General features: G+C 41.1%; 1 protein-coding gene across 3 annotated transcripts in view; it reads left to right on the top strand.

The window, feature by feature from the left end:
- sertad2b (SERTA domain containing 2b) overlaps window positions 1-22,005 on the top strand; it is a 45,608-nt gene extending 23,603 nt beyond the window's left edge. The window contains exons 1-3 of one of the 3 annotated variants that reach the window (XM_039621955.1): window positions 8,111-8,205; window positions 14,664-14,748; window positions 17,904-22,005. In XM_039621955.1, the coding sequence (XP_039477889.1) occupies window positions 17,908-19,155 (1,248 nt within the window). In that variant the 5' untranslated portion in view covers window positions 8,111-8,205; window positions 14,664-14,748; window positions 17,904-17,907 and the 3' untranslated portion in view covers window positions 19,156-22,005. Of the gene's footprint in view, window positions 1-8,100; window positions 8,206-14,663; window positions 14,749-17,903 lie in introns of those variants that run through there. The other 2 variants (XM_031741119.2, XM_031741120.2) reach the window with 2 other exon arrangements.
- The last annotated feature ends 241 nt before the right edge of the window (window positions 22,006-22,246 follow it).

The raw sequence follows: 22,246 nt of genomic DNA, 5'->3' as shown, positions 1-22,246 counted from the left end.
GCTGCCATTGACTGTCACAGCAGCGTGCTCAGATCACCAGCATTATAAGAAAAACCATCAGGAAGTTTAAGCGCCGTGACTGCATTTTGGAAGCATATTCGACTAAAATGGAAGCACTGTAGGAGGCCGAGTCGCCTTGCTTACTTGTACTTCCCCTTTTGAAGTGCATGAGTCAAGGCACTTAACAAGTGTTTGAAGTCTCAATGTAATGAGAAGAAAAAAGATGATGAAAAGTGTGTGTGTGTGTGAGAGAGAGAGAGAGAGAGAGAGAGGGAGGAACGGGCTCTGTCCACCTTTGTGTGGGTGGTTATATCAGTTTAGACTGTATAGCACAAAATTGTGCCGCTAACTGTGGATATATCACATCAGGGATAAAGGATTTTCTGTGTATGCACGGGACCGAGGTAACAGCTGTGTCTGGGCCAAAGAGACGGGGCAAAGAGACAATGAGAGAGAAGAGGAGGAGGTAGAGACAAAGAGGGAGAATGGGAAAGAAAGCAGATGGGTGTTTTTTGGTGTGGAGCCCTTCCCCTCCCTGCTCCCCCCACCCCAATGTTTTCTCCATGTTGGGCCTGTGTGCCACACCCATGTCTAATAGTGTTAATAATATTCTCTTCACACACCCTCCCCAAATCTGCCAGCACACACAGATGTTTCTACTGGTTTTACTCTTCTTTATTTTAAGACTTAAACTTAAAAGGGAGAATAATCAGCGGTGTAGTTGATAGAACGTAAACATTCTGTTACACAATCCCTTTACAGTAAATCACAATTACTTTGACATTAGATTAAGGTCCACTTGTGTGGGATGACAGAGTAATAATCTTTTATGATAACAAACAATGGGGACAAGTATTTTAGCACTGAAATGTAGTTCACCACAAACCATTTGCTTGTTTGATGAAGGGGCAATGGTACTAGTCTTTATATGAATTATATTTTATAGAAGATGTAATAATTACCATATAACTACATCTGGTTCATGCACTGGCTATTAAAGTTGTACTTGACTTGTGAAGGGCGAACCCAATGCTGAAGTGTCTTGAACCTACATTCTTTTTAATGACCAGCAGGGGGCGAATACCGTGGTTGCAAAAAACCGCAGGTTTTTGTAGAAGTCTCTGAGAAAACAGTCCTTTGCTCCTTTGCTATATGATCTCAGTAAAAAACGTCCTTTAAATGTTCAAGCCTTAATAAATTGTGATGGCCATTTTATTATAACAACAAAAAAACTGGGTTCGTTATCTAATTTGGTAACGACTTAGTGTATCAATCACAAGATTTGCGTTTATAGTCAGATCACTCTCATCTCCTCTTGACTTCTAGTTTCAAAAAGTGAAGAGGGCAATGGTGAAAACACTCAGCTCAAGGTTTCACAGCAAAACGTAACAAACCAATGGTTGACCTCACAGTGCCCATCTCCATCTTTTATATACAGCCTATTGATGACGACAGATGACGCACTCAAAAACTATATCACTGTTGTGTTAATTATTAAGTCGCTAAATGAAAAAAACACTGAAGATTTAATATTTATTCATTTGTTTATTGAAGACCAATTAAAAATAACTCAAAATAACAGTTCATTTGTAACCATCCAGCTGAATTCCATTCACAAGAATCGAAGTTCTTATCCTTATTATCCTGATTACCCTGATTCTTTTTCACCCACCCAAATATCAGTCGGCTGATAGTGACAGCGACCGATCGCATTTGTCTTTATGCAGGAAAACTTGTGTATAGAGTATAATGCATTCAGAGGGTAATTTTAGAAACACAAATGCACAAATCTGACTGTTTCCACATTCGTAGCTGTGGCACATTCAGTAGAGCATCAGTTAAAGGTGGGAAGACAGGTGTTGTCTGCACAGTCTTCACTAGTTTGTGATGTACATTGGTGGAAATTGCTGGAGCCTATCCCAGCTTAAATAGGGTGAAAGGTGGGCTACATGCTGGATAGGTTGGCAGTCCATTATGGGGTTAACACAGAGAGACAAACAACTAAACACTCTTACAATTTGATATATCAATATCAGAATTAAAATAAGCAAATGAAGCATCAGATGGACTCTTGTAGTAGTAACAGCAATTGTAGCAGTAATAACTGGAAATGTACAGTAGGCTGTTGTTGTAATGGTTGTAGTAATACTAGTAGCAGAGGTGTTAAAGTGTTCAGCGGGCACAGCAATGGATTACTAAACTCAAGACTGCTTGCCATGCAGGACCGCATTTACTTCAGTGAATAAGTCACCAGCAGATGGTTGGAAGTTACAGTGATACTTCCTGTATTACTAAGAAAAATACACAACTGAGGACATAATCAATACATTGTTCACATCAACGGCACTTATGAGTAACAGACACACGAGTGTGAATCAACTGTTGTGCTTGGTGGCATTTTTCAGCTCATGTGTCTGCATGAATTTAGAGAGCCTGATGATATGAAAATGCACCTCGTGTTGTCCTGCCGAGTATAAATGGAACATGATGTTCGGTGATCTAATTCTGGTGACTGCCATAATCCCTTGTGTTACCACCCAAAGGTGCAACACAGTGATGGATGAAAGCGCGTTGATGGATGGATGCAGCTTCATGCGCTGGGTGTTGAGTTGGACCAGTGAACTCACTGTGAGTCAGGTTCACAGTTATAGTGGCACACAAACACACACAACCTGATATGTGATGAGTAAGTTATCTAGTTCCTGGTCTGACATTAGAACCTCGGAAAAAATGAAAAAATTGAATGGCAGGAAAATATGTAGAATCGGAGAGACAAAAACAGAGGCACAGGAAGAAAATTAAGGTTACCGGCAACAGCAAAAAGTTTTACTCAGTGAGGGAAATAAAAGAGCAAAGGAGAAATAAATAGATAAATGGAGGGAGGGAGGGATATTGTGGGTGCAGCTCTCTCCAGTTGGTGTTGCTATGGCCCTGCCCTCCCTGCTCACTGAGCCATTTCCTGTTTTTGACCTGAAATCTTTATTTAGAGCCATCTCTCCTCGCTGCTCTGCATTCATGAGTCAACTCAGAGTCCAGAGAGATGAACGCGCTACTAAAATCAGATCTCCATTCACCACAGAAACTACGTATGCACCCTGGCTAACCCACTGGTTATCTGTACAGCAGCCGGAGCTTCATTCGGGTCTGTTTGCATGATTAAGAAACAATAGGATACATCCTTGTTGCCAAAAATAACAATTTCTCTGTCTGATCAGTTGTTTCCACAAGTTCTACAGTGCTGAATCATTGAACAAGTTAGTTTAATTAATTATGTACTTTTTTATGTCTCTCAGCCCTTATCTAAGCATGAATTTTGACCCTGTTATATCAGAATTATAAATGAAGCAAGTGGAACATTACATGGTGGAATCAATGGAAGTTGTGCAAAAAGTCACAGAAGCAAAAGCATTTGATTGTGTATTGAACTGTGATGTCTTTGGAGTTGTGACAGAAAAGAGACCCCAAAACCTTGGAGTGTTGTTTGTCATTCACTCTTATGTCCTATAATCTGGTATACAGAAGAGGAAGAACTAGAAAGTTGATAGGGGGAGTGAAAGTTTTGAATTTGTGTCATGAAATTTTCATTGAATATCTGCTAATTATGAGCCAGAGCTTTTTATTGAGTGAAGAGATGTACGAGCCTGAGAAGAAAACGACATAGTGATGTAAGCCGCACGACAGAGAAAAAAGTAGCTCGGGGAGCTTCTAGCAAATGAAGACTGTAAAGAAAAGACGAACATAGCTGCTGTGGCATCACAAATTGGTTTGAAGTCTTGATGTGTCATTTTGGGTATCAGATTCTTGTTGTTTTCTTTTTCTTTTTTTCAAACTAAACATAACCAAATTCGGAAAACAGTTTGGAGCTGGTAGTATCAGCTGATACTATCATTGGCTCCCGAGCTTCGTTGGCGGGACGAGGGAGTAATTCAGTGTATAAGTGCAATTGCTTTTGCCAGTGTTAGCTGCTGTTAGTGATACATTTCTTAAAGTGGATCTAGCATTGTTGGACTCAGACACGTATATAGCAAATAAACTCTTATGCGATGCAAAAATGTTATCAAACAAAACTGCAGTTTTTAACATTAGCTTGCATAATGTTTAGCCAGCTGTCAACTGTCTGGAAACAGAAGGGTCTCATGTCTAGTCTGCAGGTGGCGTTGCCTTCTTCGTTCATGTTTTTGCATCTTTGGTAAAGATGCCATCTCAGATGATAAAACATATGTGTTTTATTTGCCTGAACGGTATGCGAGCACCTAAGAGATCTCATCTCCTCTGCCTTTGGCGTACTGCGTGTATACATGTAGTAACCACGTACATAATATGCGATTGGCAGAACAGCTATGTCCACTGCTATCAAGATAGCTTTACTAGAGTATTTCTAGGTTTATGACAATTAATGAGCTTTCTGGAAAACATTGTTACAGACTCATCACTGAATATTTGTGAGTACAATATTCTTTTTTATTATTATTATTAAATAACCAAAAAATGACTTGATTACCATTTTTTAAAAATTTCTCATTTAGACTAACCTGTTTTATATAATATCTGGCTAAAAAAAAATCATTAAACAAAACTCGATGGCCAAAATGCCGAGCTTAAACTTACAGGACGGAACTTTACTAAACAATGAGTGACATTGTAATTTGTGTCCACCTATATTTACAGCCTATTTTGCTGCTTGTTATAATTGACCTGTAGCATAGCTTACAATGTCATCACCAAAGTTTCTAAATAAGTAAATCTTGAAAAGATGCACGGGTGACTTTTATTGTGTACTTCCTGGTGTGAGCAGTGTACCTTAAAGGTCTAATTCCTGTTTTTGCCACCTTTAAAACCACAGAAACTGACAGTTGGTATCTGGAAACACTGAGGTCCAGTAGATGGAAATACAACAAGTTGATTAAAGGCTGCCCTACACTGTAAAAAAAAAAATTGTTGCGAAAACCCAGAAACTCAAGGCAACCGACTGCATTTACGTTTTTAGGTTCTGATGGATAACTTATAATTTCAAGTTTAGGAGAAAAGTTGCTTCAATTAATGTTTTTGTGTTTACAAGGCTAATAACTGTGCTTTTTCTTAACTCATATTTTATTGTTTTACCAATGTAATTCCTAAAGTTTACACAACATATATTTTTTGTTTTGCCAATCAATTTCCTAAACACAAAAATATATGTTGTGTAAACTTTAGGAATTACATTGGTAAAACAATAAAATATGAGTTAAGAAAAAGCACAGTTATTAGCCTTGTAAACACAAAAACATTAATTGAAGCAACTTTTCTCCTAAACTTGAAATTATAAGTTATCCATCAGAACCTAAAAACGTAAATGCAGTCGGTTGCCTTGAGTTTCTGGGTTTTCGCAACAATTTTTTTTTACAGTGTAGGAACATGGCGCCTGTCTTAAAAAAAAAAGTGTTATGAGGCTATATTAGGGCACAACTGGGCAGCGTGCAACAGAGGGCATCGGGGCCACAAACGGTCTGTGTGCCCATTTTGTGCCTCAGGATGCGCCGGTGAACTGGTGTTTTTGTCTGCACGGAGCAGACTGCAGGGTTTTGTTTGAGTTTACCGGACATCACCCTGCCATCTGCTGCAGAGTAGGATGGATGTCAGTAACCAGCCAAAAGGCACCGGCCGTGCACTCTTCAGTTTCGTCACCACTGACTACTGTAGTATTAATCAAGGAATAATTGAATGAATTTCAGCTTTTTAATGCATTCGACAATATGAAAAAGCGAAAAAATTCTGATACGAGTGTAAAATTGCATATATATACAGTTAAGCCCAAAATTATTCATACCCCTGGCAAATTTTGACTTAAAGTTACTTTTATTCAACTAGCAAGTTATTTTTTGACTGGAAATGACACAGGCGTCTCACAAAAGATAATAAGATGATGTACAAGACGCATCATTGTGGAAAAAAAATATTTCTCAGCTTTTATTTACATTTGAGCAAAAAGTATCATGTCCAGAATTATTCATACCCTTTACAAACTGTCACAGTCTCTGGGAAAATCCAAAGTTCCATACCATTCCAAATAGTCAAAGCTGTTCTAAAGCATCCCAATTACCCTGATTAATTGGAAATAGCTGTTTTGATCAACTCAACAGGTGAAAAACAGCAGCTCTCTGCAGGTGGTCTGTGGACAGTCATGGCTAAGACAAAGGAACTCAGTGAGGACCTGCAGCTGTGCATTGTGGCTGCTCACAAGTGAGGAATGGGCTACAAGGCCATATCCAAATGTTTTCAAGTTCCAGTGGCCACAGTGCAAAGTATTATTAAAAAATACAAGATGTTCCGCACTGTGGAAAATCTCAGAGGACGTTGTCGGAAGCCAAAAGTGACACCTGTGCTGGCCAGGAGGATAGTGAGAGAGGTGAAAAAGAATCCAAGGATCACCACCAAGGCCATTCTGGTGAATCTGGGCTCTGCTGGTGGCAATGTCTCAAGCCAGACAGTCCAACGGACACTGTTGGGTTCCACGGATGCAGACCAAGGAAGCGCCACTTCTCCAGGCACTTCTAAGGCATGCAAAAGCTCATTTGGCCTTTGCAAATGCTCATCTGGACAAAGAAGAAGGTTTCTGGTCTTCAGTGTTATGGTCAGATGAAACAAAAATTGAATTATTTGGTCACAATGATGTTGGCATCATTGTGATCATTTAACATAAAAATGGAGAAGCCTTCAACCCAAAGAACACCATCCCCACTGTCAAACATGGTGGTGGGAACCTAATGCTTTGGGGGTGTTTTTTAGCCAATGGACCATGGAACCTAATCACAGTAAACAGCACCATGAAAAAGAGCAATACATGAAGATTCTCAACAACAACATCAGGCAGTCTGCAGAAAAACTTGGCCTTGGGAACCAGTGGACATTTTAGCACGACAATGACCCAAAACATACAGCAAAGCGTGGTGAAGAAATGGTTAGCAGACAACACCAGTAACGTTTTGCAGTGGCCTAGCCAGAGTCCTGACTTGAATCAATTGAGAATCTGTGGAGGAGCTAAAGATCAGGGTGATGGCAAGAAGACCCTCCAACCTGAAAGATTTGGAGCTCATTGCTAAAGATGAATGGGCAAAAATGCCTGTGGAGACATGCAAAAAGCTGGTCTGCAATTATAGGAAGCGTTTGATTGCTGTAATAGCCAATAAAGGCTTTTTTCTATTGATTATTGAGAAGGGTATGAATAATTCTGGACATGATACTTTTTGCTAAAATATAAATAAAACCTGAGAAATATTTTTTTCCACAATGATGCCTCTTGTACATCGTCTTATTATCTTTGGGGAGACACCTGTGTCATTTCTGCTCAAAAAAGAACTTGCATATTGAACAAAAGTAACTTTAAGTCAAAATTCGGCAGGGGTATGAATAATTATGGGCTTAACTGTATATATAAGAAGCCTTGACAATGTGAACGTTGCATCAATTTCGTTTGTAATGTTATTAATGTTTAATTAACTAGTCTTACACTGAGTGGGAGAGAGAAGGCACAGCGTTAAGACATTGTGTGTGTGTTTGTGTGTGTGTGTGTGTGTGTGAGAGAGAGAGAGAGAGAGAGCGAGTGAGTGTGTGGGTGGAAAGGTGGGCGGGGCAAAGTTGACGACGCTGCCTTTCGGGGCAGCTGTTCGGTTTCAGCTTCTCTTGTAGCGTTCAAGTGTTCCTCGTAAATATATGAACCATGACAAAATGGATTCTGGCATAACGGTAATTATGCAGTTGTTAAATTAAATTGGCATCGGGAGTGTAACTGATGCTCAATGGGAAGCCACTTCCAGAAACTCAATTCCATCTAACAAGGAAAGAAAGCGTATTTGCTAAGGGCTGTATATTCTTACTACACATTTTGTCGATCCGTCCAAGTGAAACTTTTAAAAGAAATATATCAGCCCTCTTAAGTATCCGATAGTAGATTTTCATGTGTGCCACATAACCCTAACAAACTCGTGTTTTTTCGGTAAATGACACTAAAGTGCGAGACATTAGCGCACGTGCTTTTCACCTCGCGAGCGGCTCCGGCAGCTCGTGAAGGCAGCAGCGTTCCTGTAAGCGGAGGCAGTTTTCTCCTCCTATCAGCGCCATTGTGTGACAGAGTCTCCGGGAGCTCGGACGGACTGTTTTTCTGTAGGCGACGGGACTGTTTAAATACCCTCCATGTTACTCTTTAAACACCCGGCGGACCTGGATGCGGTAAGACGTCGTTTCTCACATTTTAAAGAGCAAAGCAAAAAACACGCCGAACAAGTGTGTTAAATTTCGGTGTGACTGTGTAATTTATTGGTAATGAATAATAGAAACGGTGACGGCTAGTGTTTCAGGGCTGCTACGGGGTAGCTGAGTCTTGTTGAAAAAGTTTCACTATTAATATTTGCAATTCCCTGTTCCCTCTGTACTTCCACGGACCCTCATTCACTGTGTTATACAAACTCAGTCCAGCTGACAGAGTCGAGCCAGCAGCCGCCACTTCTGAGTTGGTCTGTCCGATAAACTTTTCAGTCCTCAAAATACACTGAAGGTTTTCACTGAAGAAAAACGTGAAATAAATAAACAGGTTATCTTTGACTACTGTTTATCTACAGTTAATTTGAACATTTGGCTGTAAATAAATGACACAAGTCGGTGTCAACACACTTACGTTTAAATGGCAATCAAACAAACATGTAAAGTCAACTTGGTAGAAGTGAGTTGACAACAAGAAGACATAAAAGTCAGGTTTGAGTATATTTCAATGGTATGTATTTTATAATGTGTGTGTGTGTATTTTATATATATCTATATCTATCTATAGATAGATATATATATATACACCAATATATATACCATTCTTCCACTTCCTCGTAATCCTGTCGTACAAAAAAATGGCTGCAGTTCGGCAACGTTCAGCAGAGGGCGGTGAGGAGCCAGTCCTCAATGTATAGGGTGAGCTACTTAAATGGCTAAAATAATTAATTACACTGACTTCTTAACGAAAAGGACGAATTTTAATTTGGACAAAAGGATACTTAAGTCCTTTTGGCTTTCCTAATAGGAAGCTACTAGCATTCATCTATTCCATGCTGATTGATCCATTAAGGATTTATGAAATGATAAACAATGGCTAGACATAAGAAATGTAGTTGAACCGCAAAAGAAATTGACCTATGTCTAAGCAGCAGCTGGTTGTGGTTGCTGGTTCGTGCCTGAAGTGAAAATGGTAGAGTGGCTCTTGGTACTGTGACATGTCTTAACACTCCCAGAAAGGCTTTTTGGTGAAATCAAATCCTGGAAACAAAACAGGATTCCCAAAACAGGAGTTTCAGCTCCATAGGGCTCCCACTCATTCTGGACTATCTCGTGAGCCCCCCGCTATGATATCCTGCTATTGGCTATCTTTGTGAGACGTAGTGTTGGACACCAGCGAAGCAGTGAACTGTGTTTCTTAAGCCTAAGTAAGTGTAGCTGTTGTGGTAAAGTTGAGGGGCCTCTAACTTTCGTAACAAGCACCACAACATATGAGAACTCCCCTAATGACAGCAGCTCCTCACTTTTTGGTTGTGACCTGCAAGCTGTGCATCAGTCATGTCAGAGGTACTTACTTTGTGCTCACGAGTACCCACAACATAGACTTAGCGTCAGACCACAGACAGTCGGCAGATGTGCTGCAGAGTTATACAACTGTAAAAGAGCAGAAAACCACACAGGGGGAGAGAGGAAAGCCTAGTTTTTACTGAATGGGGAAGTCCTCAGGGGGTCCCCAAATTCCAGGCAGAGTCTAGAGTCCATTTAAAATTTCCAAATTGTACTATTTGGTTTACTGGAGCATTTCCAGTTCCAGAAAAAACAATCCTGATTTTATTTTTGCACCCAGGCAGCTCGTTCAGCTCATGCTGCCATCTCCAGAACAAATACATCAGCATTGAGCTGGGAGGAAAACATTAAAGCTCAGAGAGCCTGGATGTTGCAGAAGACATGACAGCTGCAGGCTTTTATTTTGAATCTGTAAGACCTAATAACAGAGTTTGATGCACGAGGGGTGGTTAATGTAGGTGAGCTGTATACCTTTAGCATGTGTGAGCGGTGCAGTTGCAAGGCTTGGTTTGTGCTGATGAGGATTATATTCAAGTAATACGGGTGCTGTCTGCAGTTGAAATGATGACACTCGCAGTACTGAAGCTGGTGCTTCTGTAACAAGGTGGGCACTGTGGTAAAAAGGCAGATTTTTGCCATGATGTGGCGCGTGCTGCAGTAATAAGGCACATACTGCAGTAATAAGGTGGGTACTACTTCACACCCGATGACCAGACATGTCAACGCTGTAGATTTCTGCAGCTTCAGAGGCTTTGTCACTGGAAGTGTCAAGCTGTTTTCTCCCTCGGTGGCTCAGCGGAGAGAGTGGGGCGCTCAACAGCATGTAGACATGTCTGCTGACCTAAATCTGCTCTCTTCTTCTGCCTTTTATTTATAGACTTAAGTGTGCGTCTGTGTGTGTGTGTGTGAGAGAGAGAGAGACAGAGAGAGTCAGTTTGTGCGTGAATATAAAAAATGACCAGAAATTTGAGACACACACGCTCACTTTTTGTGTGTGTTCATTGTGTGCTACTGCATAGTTCTTTAGGAAGTGGAAAATGGTGGACTGTCCCTTTAACAGAAGTGAGCAACGTTATGATGTTGTATAAAAACGGCACCTGGCATGGCTGTCTTTTATGATTGACATAGGGTCCAGTGCACTGACTGGGGGGCCCTGAGTGGCAAAGCCCCTCTGAAATGTGTCATATTAGTTCAGCTATGTGCAAAAATTAGGGAAGGAAACAAGGAGGCTGGATCCCCTTTTTTCTGGGAAAAACTGTGAATGCATGGTTTGTTTGTTTTTTTATTAATATAAAAAGTTTTGGCACCTGTTGAAGAAGTTTTGGTTTCCCATAGAAAGGAAAATCACCTGGACTGCGACACAAAACATGCTTTAAACACTCCTGTGGATTTAAGCTCTAATATATTCTTAGTTGCTAGTTACACCTACATTAATAACAAGGTATTATATGCTACCTGCTCTATTTTTCGCACCTCATATTATAATCTAATCCAAACTTCAACTAAATACTACCAGCTACGTGTGTCTAATAAACAGGCTACTGAATGTAACTTTATCATGAGTCCAGGGGGAAAAATGGTTTAAAGAAAGTGACTCTGTTGCTTTGTCTCTGAACTTTGGACTTCTTTTTCTGTAACACTGCGAGTAATGTTGGTGATCCGAACTAGAGCATGTGAAAAATCTCTTAAGTAACTTGAGACTTTTCAAACACTGTGAATGTGTGACTTTGATTCATGTAGTTAAACATGAATCTGAAAAATTAATTCTTATGTATTTAAAGCTCAGAAATGAAGTATTTGCAGCTTCAGCAAGGTCCTCAAGACTTTTTATTTTAGCATCACTTCACAAAAAGGGTTAAAATCCAACCTGTGCTTGCCGTGCCAGTACTCTCTCACACACACATGCGCACACACACCGGTGCTTCTTTATTAATGGGATGTTGCGTGTTGTCTAGTTGGAGCTGCAGTGTTTTGTAACCATGTCCGTCATTATGTAAGAGATCGTAGTGAATTCTCTGTCTGATACCCAGCTGACCTCTGTCATGTGAGTGTTTATGATCACTATGAGACACACACAGATACAGGCACGCACACACACACACACACACACACACACACACACACACACACACACACACAGATGGACATGGTTTCCAGCAGTATGATTGGCTTATTTATTTTGCTTTGGACGCTCTACTACCATCTGTCCTCCCTCCTTGTTGTTCCACAGAAGCGCTCAGGAACATTTTTTTTCCCAGGGATTTGAAAATAAAAGTGTTTTCCAGATTAAGCATGTCTTGTATAAATGGAATTTCAGTTTATTGTTAGATAATTTGCCAATTTGTTGGGCCACAACTGACCTCTTATTCAAAATATTATGATAAAATGACACTGCACAATTGCACTTGAATTTGCTGGAGGTGTAATCACAAATGGAATGGCCTTCGCTTCTGTAATCAACCTTTTTTCACCTTCTCCACATCTTCTTTTTAAACCACATGTGCAAGGTGAACCTTGACTTGCTTAATGAAAAGTCTTTTGGGGAATGACATACATGTGTTTTCTTCTTTTATTAGAGGTCAATGAAAAAAAACATTTAAGGGAGAAGAAAAGGCAGCAAGGCGTTGATAAGGATTTTCAATGATTGTTGATGCTTATGAGTAATTGGGGCACGCCTCAGCGCATGTGTGCAAGCGCTCAAATATGTCAGAAAACCGGTATTCTTATAGTAGTACACAGAGCAGGAGCAGTATCAGCAGTAGTAGCTTGTATCGTCATAGTGTAATTGTATCTTAAGTTGCGTGTGGAAGTGTAGAAGCTGGTGAGCGTAGTCAGTCTGGTCAGGCCAGAACTACACCATCTCTTCCTCTGGGTTTTGTCTGGAATGTGTTTACTAGTTCTGCATTGTGTGTGAGTGTGTGTGTGTCTGTGTGTGTGTGAGTGAGAGAGGAAAAAAGAGGGAGACACAGAGGAGTGAGTTGGACAGCGTTGTCCTCATGTGCAGAGCTGGGTGCATTACAGTGAGGAAGAACGGGACGGCGCAGTCATGCCTGCAGACTGCTGTCGAACACGCGTCCAACTTTGACTGCTTTCTTGCTCGACCTGCAGCAGTGTAGTGGAGTGTCTGCACTTTGTGCATCTAGAGAACCTGAAATAGCCTGATGTGGAGGTGAGGGGGTGGGAGGGGTGGATGCGCAGCTGAGGCATGGAAACCGGCGTATCCGGTTACAGGATCATAATATCACTGCAGAGTCCATCCACTAGCACTGCACTACTGCACAACACACACTCACTACAGTCAGCTCTCAGAGTAACATGCACAGCCCGCATGTCTGTGCATTTACAGGCTAACATGCACTTCCACACAGCAGAGCTCACCTCTGCATGAAAAAAAGCTATACACGGTCCTTTACTGTTATTTTGGGATTCGATTCACACCGTGCTCTTTATTTGTTCATGCAAAGTCATCCCTTCTGATTGGTCATCTTTTCTTCTTCGCTTCATGTGATTGTTTTACTAGAAAGCCCACTTTTCTGAAAGCTTTGTCAGCTTTTAATGTAATCATATCTTTATCACACGCTTAGCTGCAAGCACCTACCAGATTGTAAATTTCACGTTAAGGTGCTATTTGATTGTAGTGTGGTTCTATCAGTTGCAGTAAATCCTTCCTTTATGAAGTAGACGAGCCCAAAGACATTCAGGGGGCAGCCCAGTGTGTGGTTAGCTCTTGGTTTTGTATCAGGATATTTGGTGATATTTTACGCTGCAGGCAAAACCAAAGGAATGCTTCTTTTGACAAATGTTTTTCACATGGATCTGATGACTCTGATAGAAGTAATTGTTTATGTATTGATTTGGATTTGTTTGGTATGTTTTGCAAAGGCAAGGAGAAAAGGAGTAAACGCAATAAATAAACAGTTTTTGTTTGCTTATATTCAAGTAATACTTAGATATTGGACTTTGAGTAAAGTTTGGTCTACTTTGTATCGTTTGCCTCTGATATGATGATGGTTGTAACCTTTCACAGAGTATTGTTACTTCTGTAACTACTGATTTTGTTTTGCAACTCCGTATCAAATGTAATGTAGTGAGTATCAGGGGAAAATTTGTTCTATATTTGACCTTCAGAACTGCAGCTTGTTGTATTTCTACTCAAAGCTTCTTTGCTTTGAAGGTCTGAATAGACCTTTTACTATGTTTACCTCATGGGAAAAAGGTAGTTTTAATACCTTACTTTGCAAGACAGCTAACAGTGATTCACGTCGTCACAATGACCTTGAGTAAAGATCGCGGCTCCATTTTAGAGCGTAGTACTCCTCCATGGCTGTGCTTTATCACGTCGACTCATTTATGACCTGTTTTTCTTCCCCTCGTGCGGTCATATCTAGACATGGCTCATAGAGAGTAGGATGGTGCTGGGCCTGTGAACTTTGACAGCCGGCGGAACGGGGAGGTGGAGGGTGTGAGGTAAACGCTGAAGGGCGGATGAAAAAGAACGATTGAGAAGAAGTAAAATTCCAGAAAGTGAGTGAAGAAGATGTTGAGTAGAAGGAAAGGGAAGAGGAGGATAATGAAGTGGAATGTAAGGGGTGGGGCACCTCTGGTATGTCAGCCCTGCACTCAGTGTGTGCGAATGTGTGTGTGTGTGAGTCTAAACACCCCACCATGACTCAGTGAGTCAGACATGCGCAGCTGCTTCAGCTCTCAATCACACACCCGCAAAATGCTTTGAAACTATCTCTGTTGCTCTCTCTTTGATTCTCTGTTTCTGTCTCTCTCTGATTCGCCATTTCCCTGGAAGATCCACAAGCAGCTGCAGTGGGTGGAGAGGCTGCTTTTTTAAATTCACACACACAAATGTTAAAAATCAGTCATTAATTTTTGAATGAACTCCCAACAATTTCTTTACTGCAGTAAAGAAACGCATAGTTTAAAAATGTGTTGATTTTTCAAACTATTTCTTTGTGGATTAGTGTTGACACACAAAGACTGTTTAGAAAAGATTCATGTAGCTTCTGGGACTGAAAGGTGAAGACAGTGTTGTGGTGCATTAATCCTGCATTCTTTCTATTGGCCAGCAGGGGGCACATCCTCTGGTTTCAAAGAGTTTTGTTGAATAAGTCTATGGAAAACTGGCCCAACTGCTCTCTTCGTCTGTGACTTCAGGTTTGTCTAATTCTTTAGTTTCAAGATACTCACTTTGTAAATAATTGTTCTATTTAGAGTTATAAAGTAGAAAATAAAAAGCAGGTTATGATTTACCATTGCATAAATGAAAGCTATACACATTTTCATTTCAACCCTAACACTCAATCATCACGGTTTCAAAAAATGGCGACACTGAAAATGCTCAAGTTAATACACCACAAACCAGCGGATGATATCTTTTATATGCAGTCCTCCCACTAACCCTGAGAGGTCCTCTCTCCACTAGCACAGAGCAAGCAAGGCTAGAGTTTAAGAGACTACTTGAGAACACCTGATGCACATCATGAAGCTAATGAAGCATCTGCCCAAACTCAGACTGCTGAAAAGTGTGCCATCCAGATAGATAGAGCAAGCTTTTCCTCCAAGGCTGGCTACTTCTGGACTCTCTCTTACCTGGGGCTGAAGCAGTGGGGTGCTTAGTGGTCTCTCTTTCATCTGATGATGGCTGTCTAAACTATAGCAACCAGCCCAGCCGCTAATGCAGTGTGTCCTCCACAGCTCACAGGATTTTTAAATAGAAATGTTATTTTTCGTAGCATGACCAAGAAAAGTCCTCATTTAAATTTTTTTTTGTGAAGAGCTTTTGTTTTAGTTTTATTATCAAGGTCACTATGACATATATAACAAAGAAGTCTGTGGACTTCTTTTAGTAACAATGTAGTTTGTTTTCTTTGCTGTTTTTCAGATTTTTGTCCACATATATGATATACACACTATAATTTAATAATAAAGACAATCCTACAGTTTTGAAATGCCTTGCTTTTGAGGGGAACAGTCCGTGGATGATGAGAATAAGTGAATAAGCCAGGACTAGTTCATGCAAAATAAAATTTTAATACTTCTGAATCTCCACACTTGAAGATCTGGCTGTCGCAAGAATGGAGGAGATGTGATATCGTTTATAGGTGGAGAAAAATGGTACTTAAAGAAGCCATTCATAGTTTTCATACGTGCACTCAAAAAAAATTGAATGAACATGAAACAATTAGGGAAAGGATTTTAATGTGATTAAATTGCTGTATTTTCATATTATACAATTCCGTTATTCCAACTTAAACCACTTGAGTTGGACCAACTTAGTTAATTAATGATGAATCAACTTATTTACTGCAGTTGAGTCCAATTTAATAAAACTTGTAATGTGCATCTTTTTTTCCCTCCAGTTGAATGGATTTATAACAAATCTCACACAGCAGTCACTCCATACTAAAAAAAGAAGTAGGGAAGCTATGATTACAAGGCTTGATACAGAATTTTCTTTATGTTTTTGTCCTTGGTGGGTGCATATCCACAATTATTTAAAACCAGATATATATGAAAATGGTAGTTGTCAGACTAAGACTTTTAACCACAATAAATAACCACAATAAATAGCAATAGCATGTAGCCTAACATCCCGTAACAACAGCAAAATGTTACCAACAACCTGTGAATGTTCACCCAACAGTCTGAACCAACAGATGTGTAAGGTCTCAATAATGATGCAACTGGGGGTTCAGTGCCTGGCCCAAAAGCAACCGAGCAGCAGTCATTTGCTAGAGGGAGGAGAAAATGTTGCTCATTTCCCTCCCACCTTGCCAGAGCAGTCTCACCTCCTCTTCTACTTCCTCTTCTCACTTTTTCCCCTCGTCCTCCTTGTCTTCCTCCTCTTCCTTCCTGGCCCGCCCCCATCTCCCTCCCCTCCCCTTCTCCACCAACACCACCACCTATTCTCCCCCCCCCCTCCCCACCTCCCATCCCATTCTTTGTCATCTCTTTGGGTGAATTCCCAGCTGACTCTGTTTGTCATGGCAACCAACCAGTCGTGGTGACTGGGCCTGCAGCTCCTGCTTGTGTGTGTGTGTGTGTGTGTGTGTGTGTGTGTGTGTGTGTGTGTGTGTGTGTGTGAGGAATGAGGAGACGCATGCGCAATGTGTATGTGTGTAGACAGCGACTGGCTGCATGAGCCTGTCAGCCTGGATTAAAGTCAAACATACTGCAGCAATGCCTTTCTTTCTTTCTTTCTTTCTTTCTTTCTTTCTTTCTTTCTTTCTTTCTTTCTTTCTTTTCTGCAGCACAGAAACAATTCAGTAGATACATATATCTCTTAAAGTTAATTTGTTTATTCAGGGAATTTCGTGCAATAATCTCTCTCAGCCGTTTTTCTCCTACTGTCCCCCCACCACCTCCTACTTAGTAACTCGGTGTGCTATTCTAATGTGGCACGAGGAGGGAGAGTGGAGGGGGTGGGCTTTAAATCTGGCCTCTGATCCTGTGGTACAGCAGGGAGCGCTGCTATTACATAACTTCTTGTGTGTGTGTGTGTGTGTGTGTGTGTGTGTGTGTGTGTGTGTGTGTGTGCTGGGCTTCAGTCTGCAGTTGTGAGGCTCCCACTGCAGCTGCTTATGGTTTCAATATATGTATTTTTTTTTTTTAAATCCCCTGTCACAGTAAGCTTGTTGCGTTTAAGCAGCTTCTTGAATCACACCAGTTAAGCTGCTATGCTTCAGTCTGAAAACTTCACTGTGGAGTATGTCAGTGTTTTAGTGAGATGAGGTTGGGTTTGATGATCATTTTATACTGTAATCCAGTTGGGATGCTGGATTTTACTCAACATAGGAATAAATCCCCCAATTGCAAGATGAGAATTTTTTTCTTTTTTTCTTTTTTTTTTTTTAGAATATCAGAGTTGTTTGAGGTGTATTGTGGGACGGGAACAAACCAGAACATGAAGTTTCAGTAATTTAGAAAGACTCTATTTACAGAGCAGGATTTGGTCAGGGAAACGTCCACTAGTGACAGGATGTAACTAGTAGTGTGAAAAACTAGCTATTTATTAAGGAATTATAGTTTATTAATGACTTTTTTTTAAAAAGTTGAATACTCACAAAAGTTCAATAACCTGAATGGGAAATGACACTTGTGTCTGGTCAGTGTAATCAGTGTAATATGGTCAGTGCTGGATCATTACATTAAAATGGGCAAAGTCTAAACGCTAAACAGACATTTTTTTCTACTCTCAGTTTTGTGTGATGTCAGTAACATCCAGTGATAACACAGCTAAACCCTAATGTTAGCAAAGCTATATGCACCTTCAATAATCTCTCCTCTGTCTCTGCTTATTTGTTTTTCAGATATATGTTCGGTAAAGGTGCGAAGCGAAAGCTGGACGAGGATGAAGAGGGGCTGGAAGGCAAAACGCTGGAGGCGCCGGTGGCGGGAGGGGGGCTAGGCGTCACTCCAGAAGGTCTTTCGAAGGTGTCGTACACCTTGCAGCGGCAGACCATCTTTAACATCTCTCTGATGAAGCTGTACAGCCAGCGGCCGCTGGGGGAGCCCAGCCTGGAGCGCCGTGTCCTCATCAACAACATGCTCCGCCGCATCCAGGATGAACTCAAGCAAGAGGGCTCCCTGCGGCCACTTCTCCTTCCGCCCTCGCCGCCACCCGACGACCCCATGGACGAAGGCTTCTGTGAGGCGCCGCCGTCTTTCGGCGTTCTGTCAGCGGCAACGAGCACACAGGTATCCCAGCCTTCTGCACTGCTGATGCCAGCGATTGCTCCTCCGCCTTCACCCCACCCAATGGTGCCTCCCAACTGCCAGGTATCCCAAGCCTGCCCCGGCCGTCTGGAGGCCTGTCTCGCCCCTTTGGAGGCCTGCCTCACTCCTGCCTCTTTACTGGAGGAGGATGGTGGAGATTCAGCCTTTTGCGCGGTATCTCCACCCACACCTCCGCTGTCACCACCCCCAGTGCAGCCTCCCATTTCAGCACCTCTGAGCCAGGCGCCCCCCTCTGTCCCTGTGCCTGTCTTTTCCTCCTCTCTGAGTGACATGGAGTTGAGTCCTCCTACAGCCATAACAAGGACAGCAGCAGCTAATACTACGACCATGACTACCTCCCCAGCTCCCACACCAACCACCCAACCCCTCCCGCCTACACCCACCAGCTCACCCAGAGACTGCAGGACTACGGGTGCTAAACCAGAGGCAGCTGCCGTTTTCCTAGTGGAAGGCCGCTGTGCTGAGCTCCGGCCAATGGACACTCTCCCTGCAGTGCCCCCCGGTGGCCTGGTAGACGTTTCGTCCTCTCCTTCTTGTCCCCCGTCCTCTTCCTCGCCCTTTCTCTCAGACTTGGCGTTGGATGATGTCCTGTTCGCCGACATTGACACATCCATGTATGACTTTGACCCTTGCACGACAGCAGGGGGTGGGACAGCAAGCACCGGCGGCCTCGCCAAAGTGTCGCCAGTAGTGACGCCGGACGACCTACTCAAATCGCTGGGGGCACCGTACAGCGGCCCCGCCCCCCAGGTTTCAGCCAATCAGCCTTTCAAAATTGATCTGACAGAACTGGACCACATCATGGAGGTGTTGGTGGGCTCCTGACTCAAGGATGCCCCCCCATGAGAAACAGTTTAATCAGACTGGAATGAAAACTTGGGATCGATTTTTCCTGGTTGTTGTTTTTACATTGTTTTTTTTTTTTAAATCTCTTCAAAAGTCGGTAATTGTAAACATCGATGGTGATGTCAGTTAGTACTACTATGACAACTACTACTACTACTACTACACAACACTGTGCATGCACTGTCCTCGCCTTTCCAAATATGGAAAAGAAGTAACCGGGAAACAAACACATATAATTGTATTTCTATACTTGTGAGGACCTCCTTTGACTTCCTTCATTCCCGAAACCTAATCCTCTTTGTCATCTTTAACTTTAATCTAAGCCTTAACCCTAAGGAGTAACTGTAAATAGAAGCAATGAAATTGTCCTTGTTGTGGACAACTCTATCTACCCTTGTGGGGACACTTACTCCTCGCAGGTAAAGAAATACAAGCATAAACATGACACACACACACACTGTAATTATGGCTTTTAGCAGATGAGTGCCTTTCAAAATGACCACTTATTCAATTCCTGTTTTTACAGTATTTTTTTTGTTTTAACAGCCTAGAGAGGTCACTCCTTAATGTTTTTTGTTTAATTTATTGTATTAAAACTATCGTTAAGTAAGGTAATTTCTCATGATCAAATAGTAATTATTTAATCTCTATCTTATTACAAATGCTATGTTTTATTTCTAAAGCAAGCATAAAAAGGAATATGTAGTTTTACCAGTGTGCTAGATGACATATTAGCTTGGCTATACGATTGCAGTTTGGGAGTGGCTCTGAGACGCCTCGCCGATGTTTTGGTAAACTCTTTTTGTACACATCATGTCTATGAATTCAGTGCAGGACCTTCATTTTTTTTTTCCTTCCTTCTCCTTATCAGCAAGCACATATAACTGTGCTGGATGCTGTTTTACATGAGTTCGGTCATATGAGCTGGTTATCATGATTCACTTGCAGCAGAATTCAAATGAGCTACACCCATGGGGGAAAGCTCGGCGTGTTTACATTGGAAGCGACAGCAGCAGCAGCAGCACCGACTCATGGCTCCCAGTCGGATGTAGATGATGTGAAAAGTGCAGCCTAAGCAGAGGCTTAGGGCTCACTACACGCATGTTAAATTTAGCTGTGCAGGCCTGAAAACAAAACAGCTGTTACCCCATTGCAGGGAAATTCACTGTGGTACCACTGCGACTCGTGGAATTACACAAGAAAATGTGGGCGTTTAGCAGGACTACTTTATTTTTTGGGTGGGGTTTGGTTCCCTCTGATTTAGCAACACAGGTGACTGGCAAATTGTAGCAGGACATACAGTATTACACACACCCTGAGTATGTTTACTTGTGCTTAGAATAGAAGCCCTAAAGTGCAAAATCTCATGGTTCTGCAGGACAATTTTGAGATTGCTTCAAAAAGCTCACGGGGCAGGAGGTCTAAATCTGACTTGTAAATAATAAGAATGCGGGTTTCCACTGAAGTAGGAAACCCAAACCACAGTGTTAACCTGATACTGCAACCATGCAAAGTGTTGTTTCAAAACACTTCCAACCCCCACCCAGCAGAGGTCACCATGGAATATTTATGGCACTAAAACACAAAACTGGCGGCTAAGTGATTCTGAGTGACAGTTGTCTGTGGGTTCATCACTGCAAGGTACATATTACAGAATCATCTAATGAAAGTATAGAAGAGGCACTAGTGAGTGCAGCTTTAATGTTAGTCACCATTGTAGCTGCTGTGTGCTGTATTTTCTCATCATACATATCTTCAACATCTGTCAAGCTATTCAGAGAGAGAAGCAGCATGAAAGAAGCATTTCTGGACACTGCAATGATCCAGAAGGCCGGGGAATGCCACCGGTAGCTGTTTTGATATGGAAGCGTTTTTCAGCAAGATACCGTAAGAACCCCTGAACCCTTGTGTGTTTGCCAGCACAGCTTTGCGGTGGTCTCACGGTATTGTTCGAGAACATTGTGTTCCAGTGGAAGATCATCAGCTTCCCAGGGTACATTTGACTTCAGCTAGCTTGTAAAAGAATGGCATTTTAAACTGAAGCAGAGTGTGAGCCGAGCACATGGCAGCACCAACTAATACCATTTCTAGATGACCGTATCTTGTTGCTTTCACCATATTTAAATTTTGGAGTGCTTGTTTTTCTTTTCTTTTTTTAAATTGTCAATGAAGTTATTTATTCGTATGGATTTATTCCCCTTTTTTTGTAAATATATTTATTTTTTATGTGAACATTTGGATTGTAAATGTGTGTACAGAATGTGTGGTAGGAATGTACTTCAAATAGGAATGTATCCGAGTGTGGAACTATGGGGTGGAAGCCATTTTTTTATATACATAGGTAATTATATTATCTTGTTTATGTTTGTTTTGTTGCATTGTTATCGTTTTTTGTTTTTTTGTTTTCTGGGGTGGCGGCCACAACTTTTTACATCTTTTGTACTCTCTTGTTCATCACTTTCCAGTTGAAGGCGAAGAGTTCATGCAGCAATACTCAAAAAGCCCATCTCAAACCTTCGGATGTCAAGTCTCCAAAGCCTGTCAGATGCTCTGATGCCAAAAGTAATGTACATAGTATGAACAACATTCAAGGTTCTGAGTCTTTTTCGATCAGTGTTTGTCACCGAATCGGTTTTAGCGCTGTCCAAGCGTGCGGCAATTTCTAACCGCAGATAAGGACTGACCACAGTCGAGGCTGAGTCCCTCTGCAAAGGCTGTATTTTACACAGACCTCAGAGCTGTGCCTTTTTCTATGCAATAGAACACAAACACAGAGAGAGAAACTATCAGCTGATCACTGTATTGGGATCCAAATGTGGATTGTAGATATATATATATATATATATATATATATATATATATATATATATATATATATATATATATATATATATATATATATATATATATATATATATATATATATATATATATATATATATATATATATATATATATATATATATATATATATATATATATATATATATATATATATATATATATATATATATATATATATATATATATATATATATATATATATATATATATATATATATATATATAT

The sequence above is a fragment of the Oreochromis aureus genome, linkage group 13 (assembly GCF_013358895.1).
Source record: "Oreochromis aureus strain Israel breed Guangdong linkage group 13, ZZ_aureus, whole genome shotgun sequence".
NCBI lineage: Eukaryota > Metazoa > Chordata > Actinopteri > Cichliformes > Cichlidae > Oreochromis > Oreochromis aureus.
This window is presented reverse-complemented; position numbering and strand designations above follow the sequence as displayed.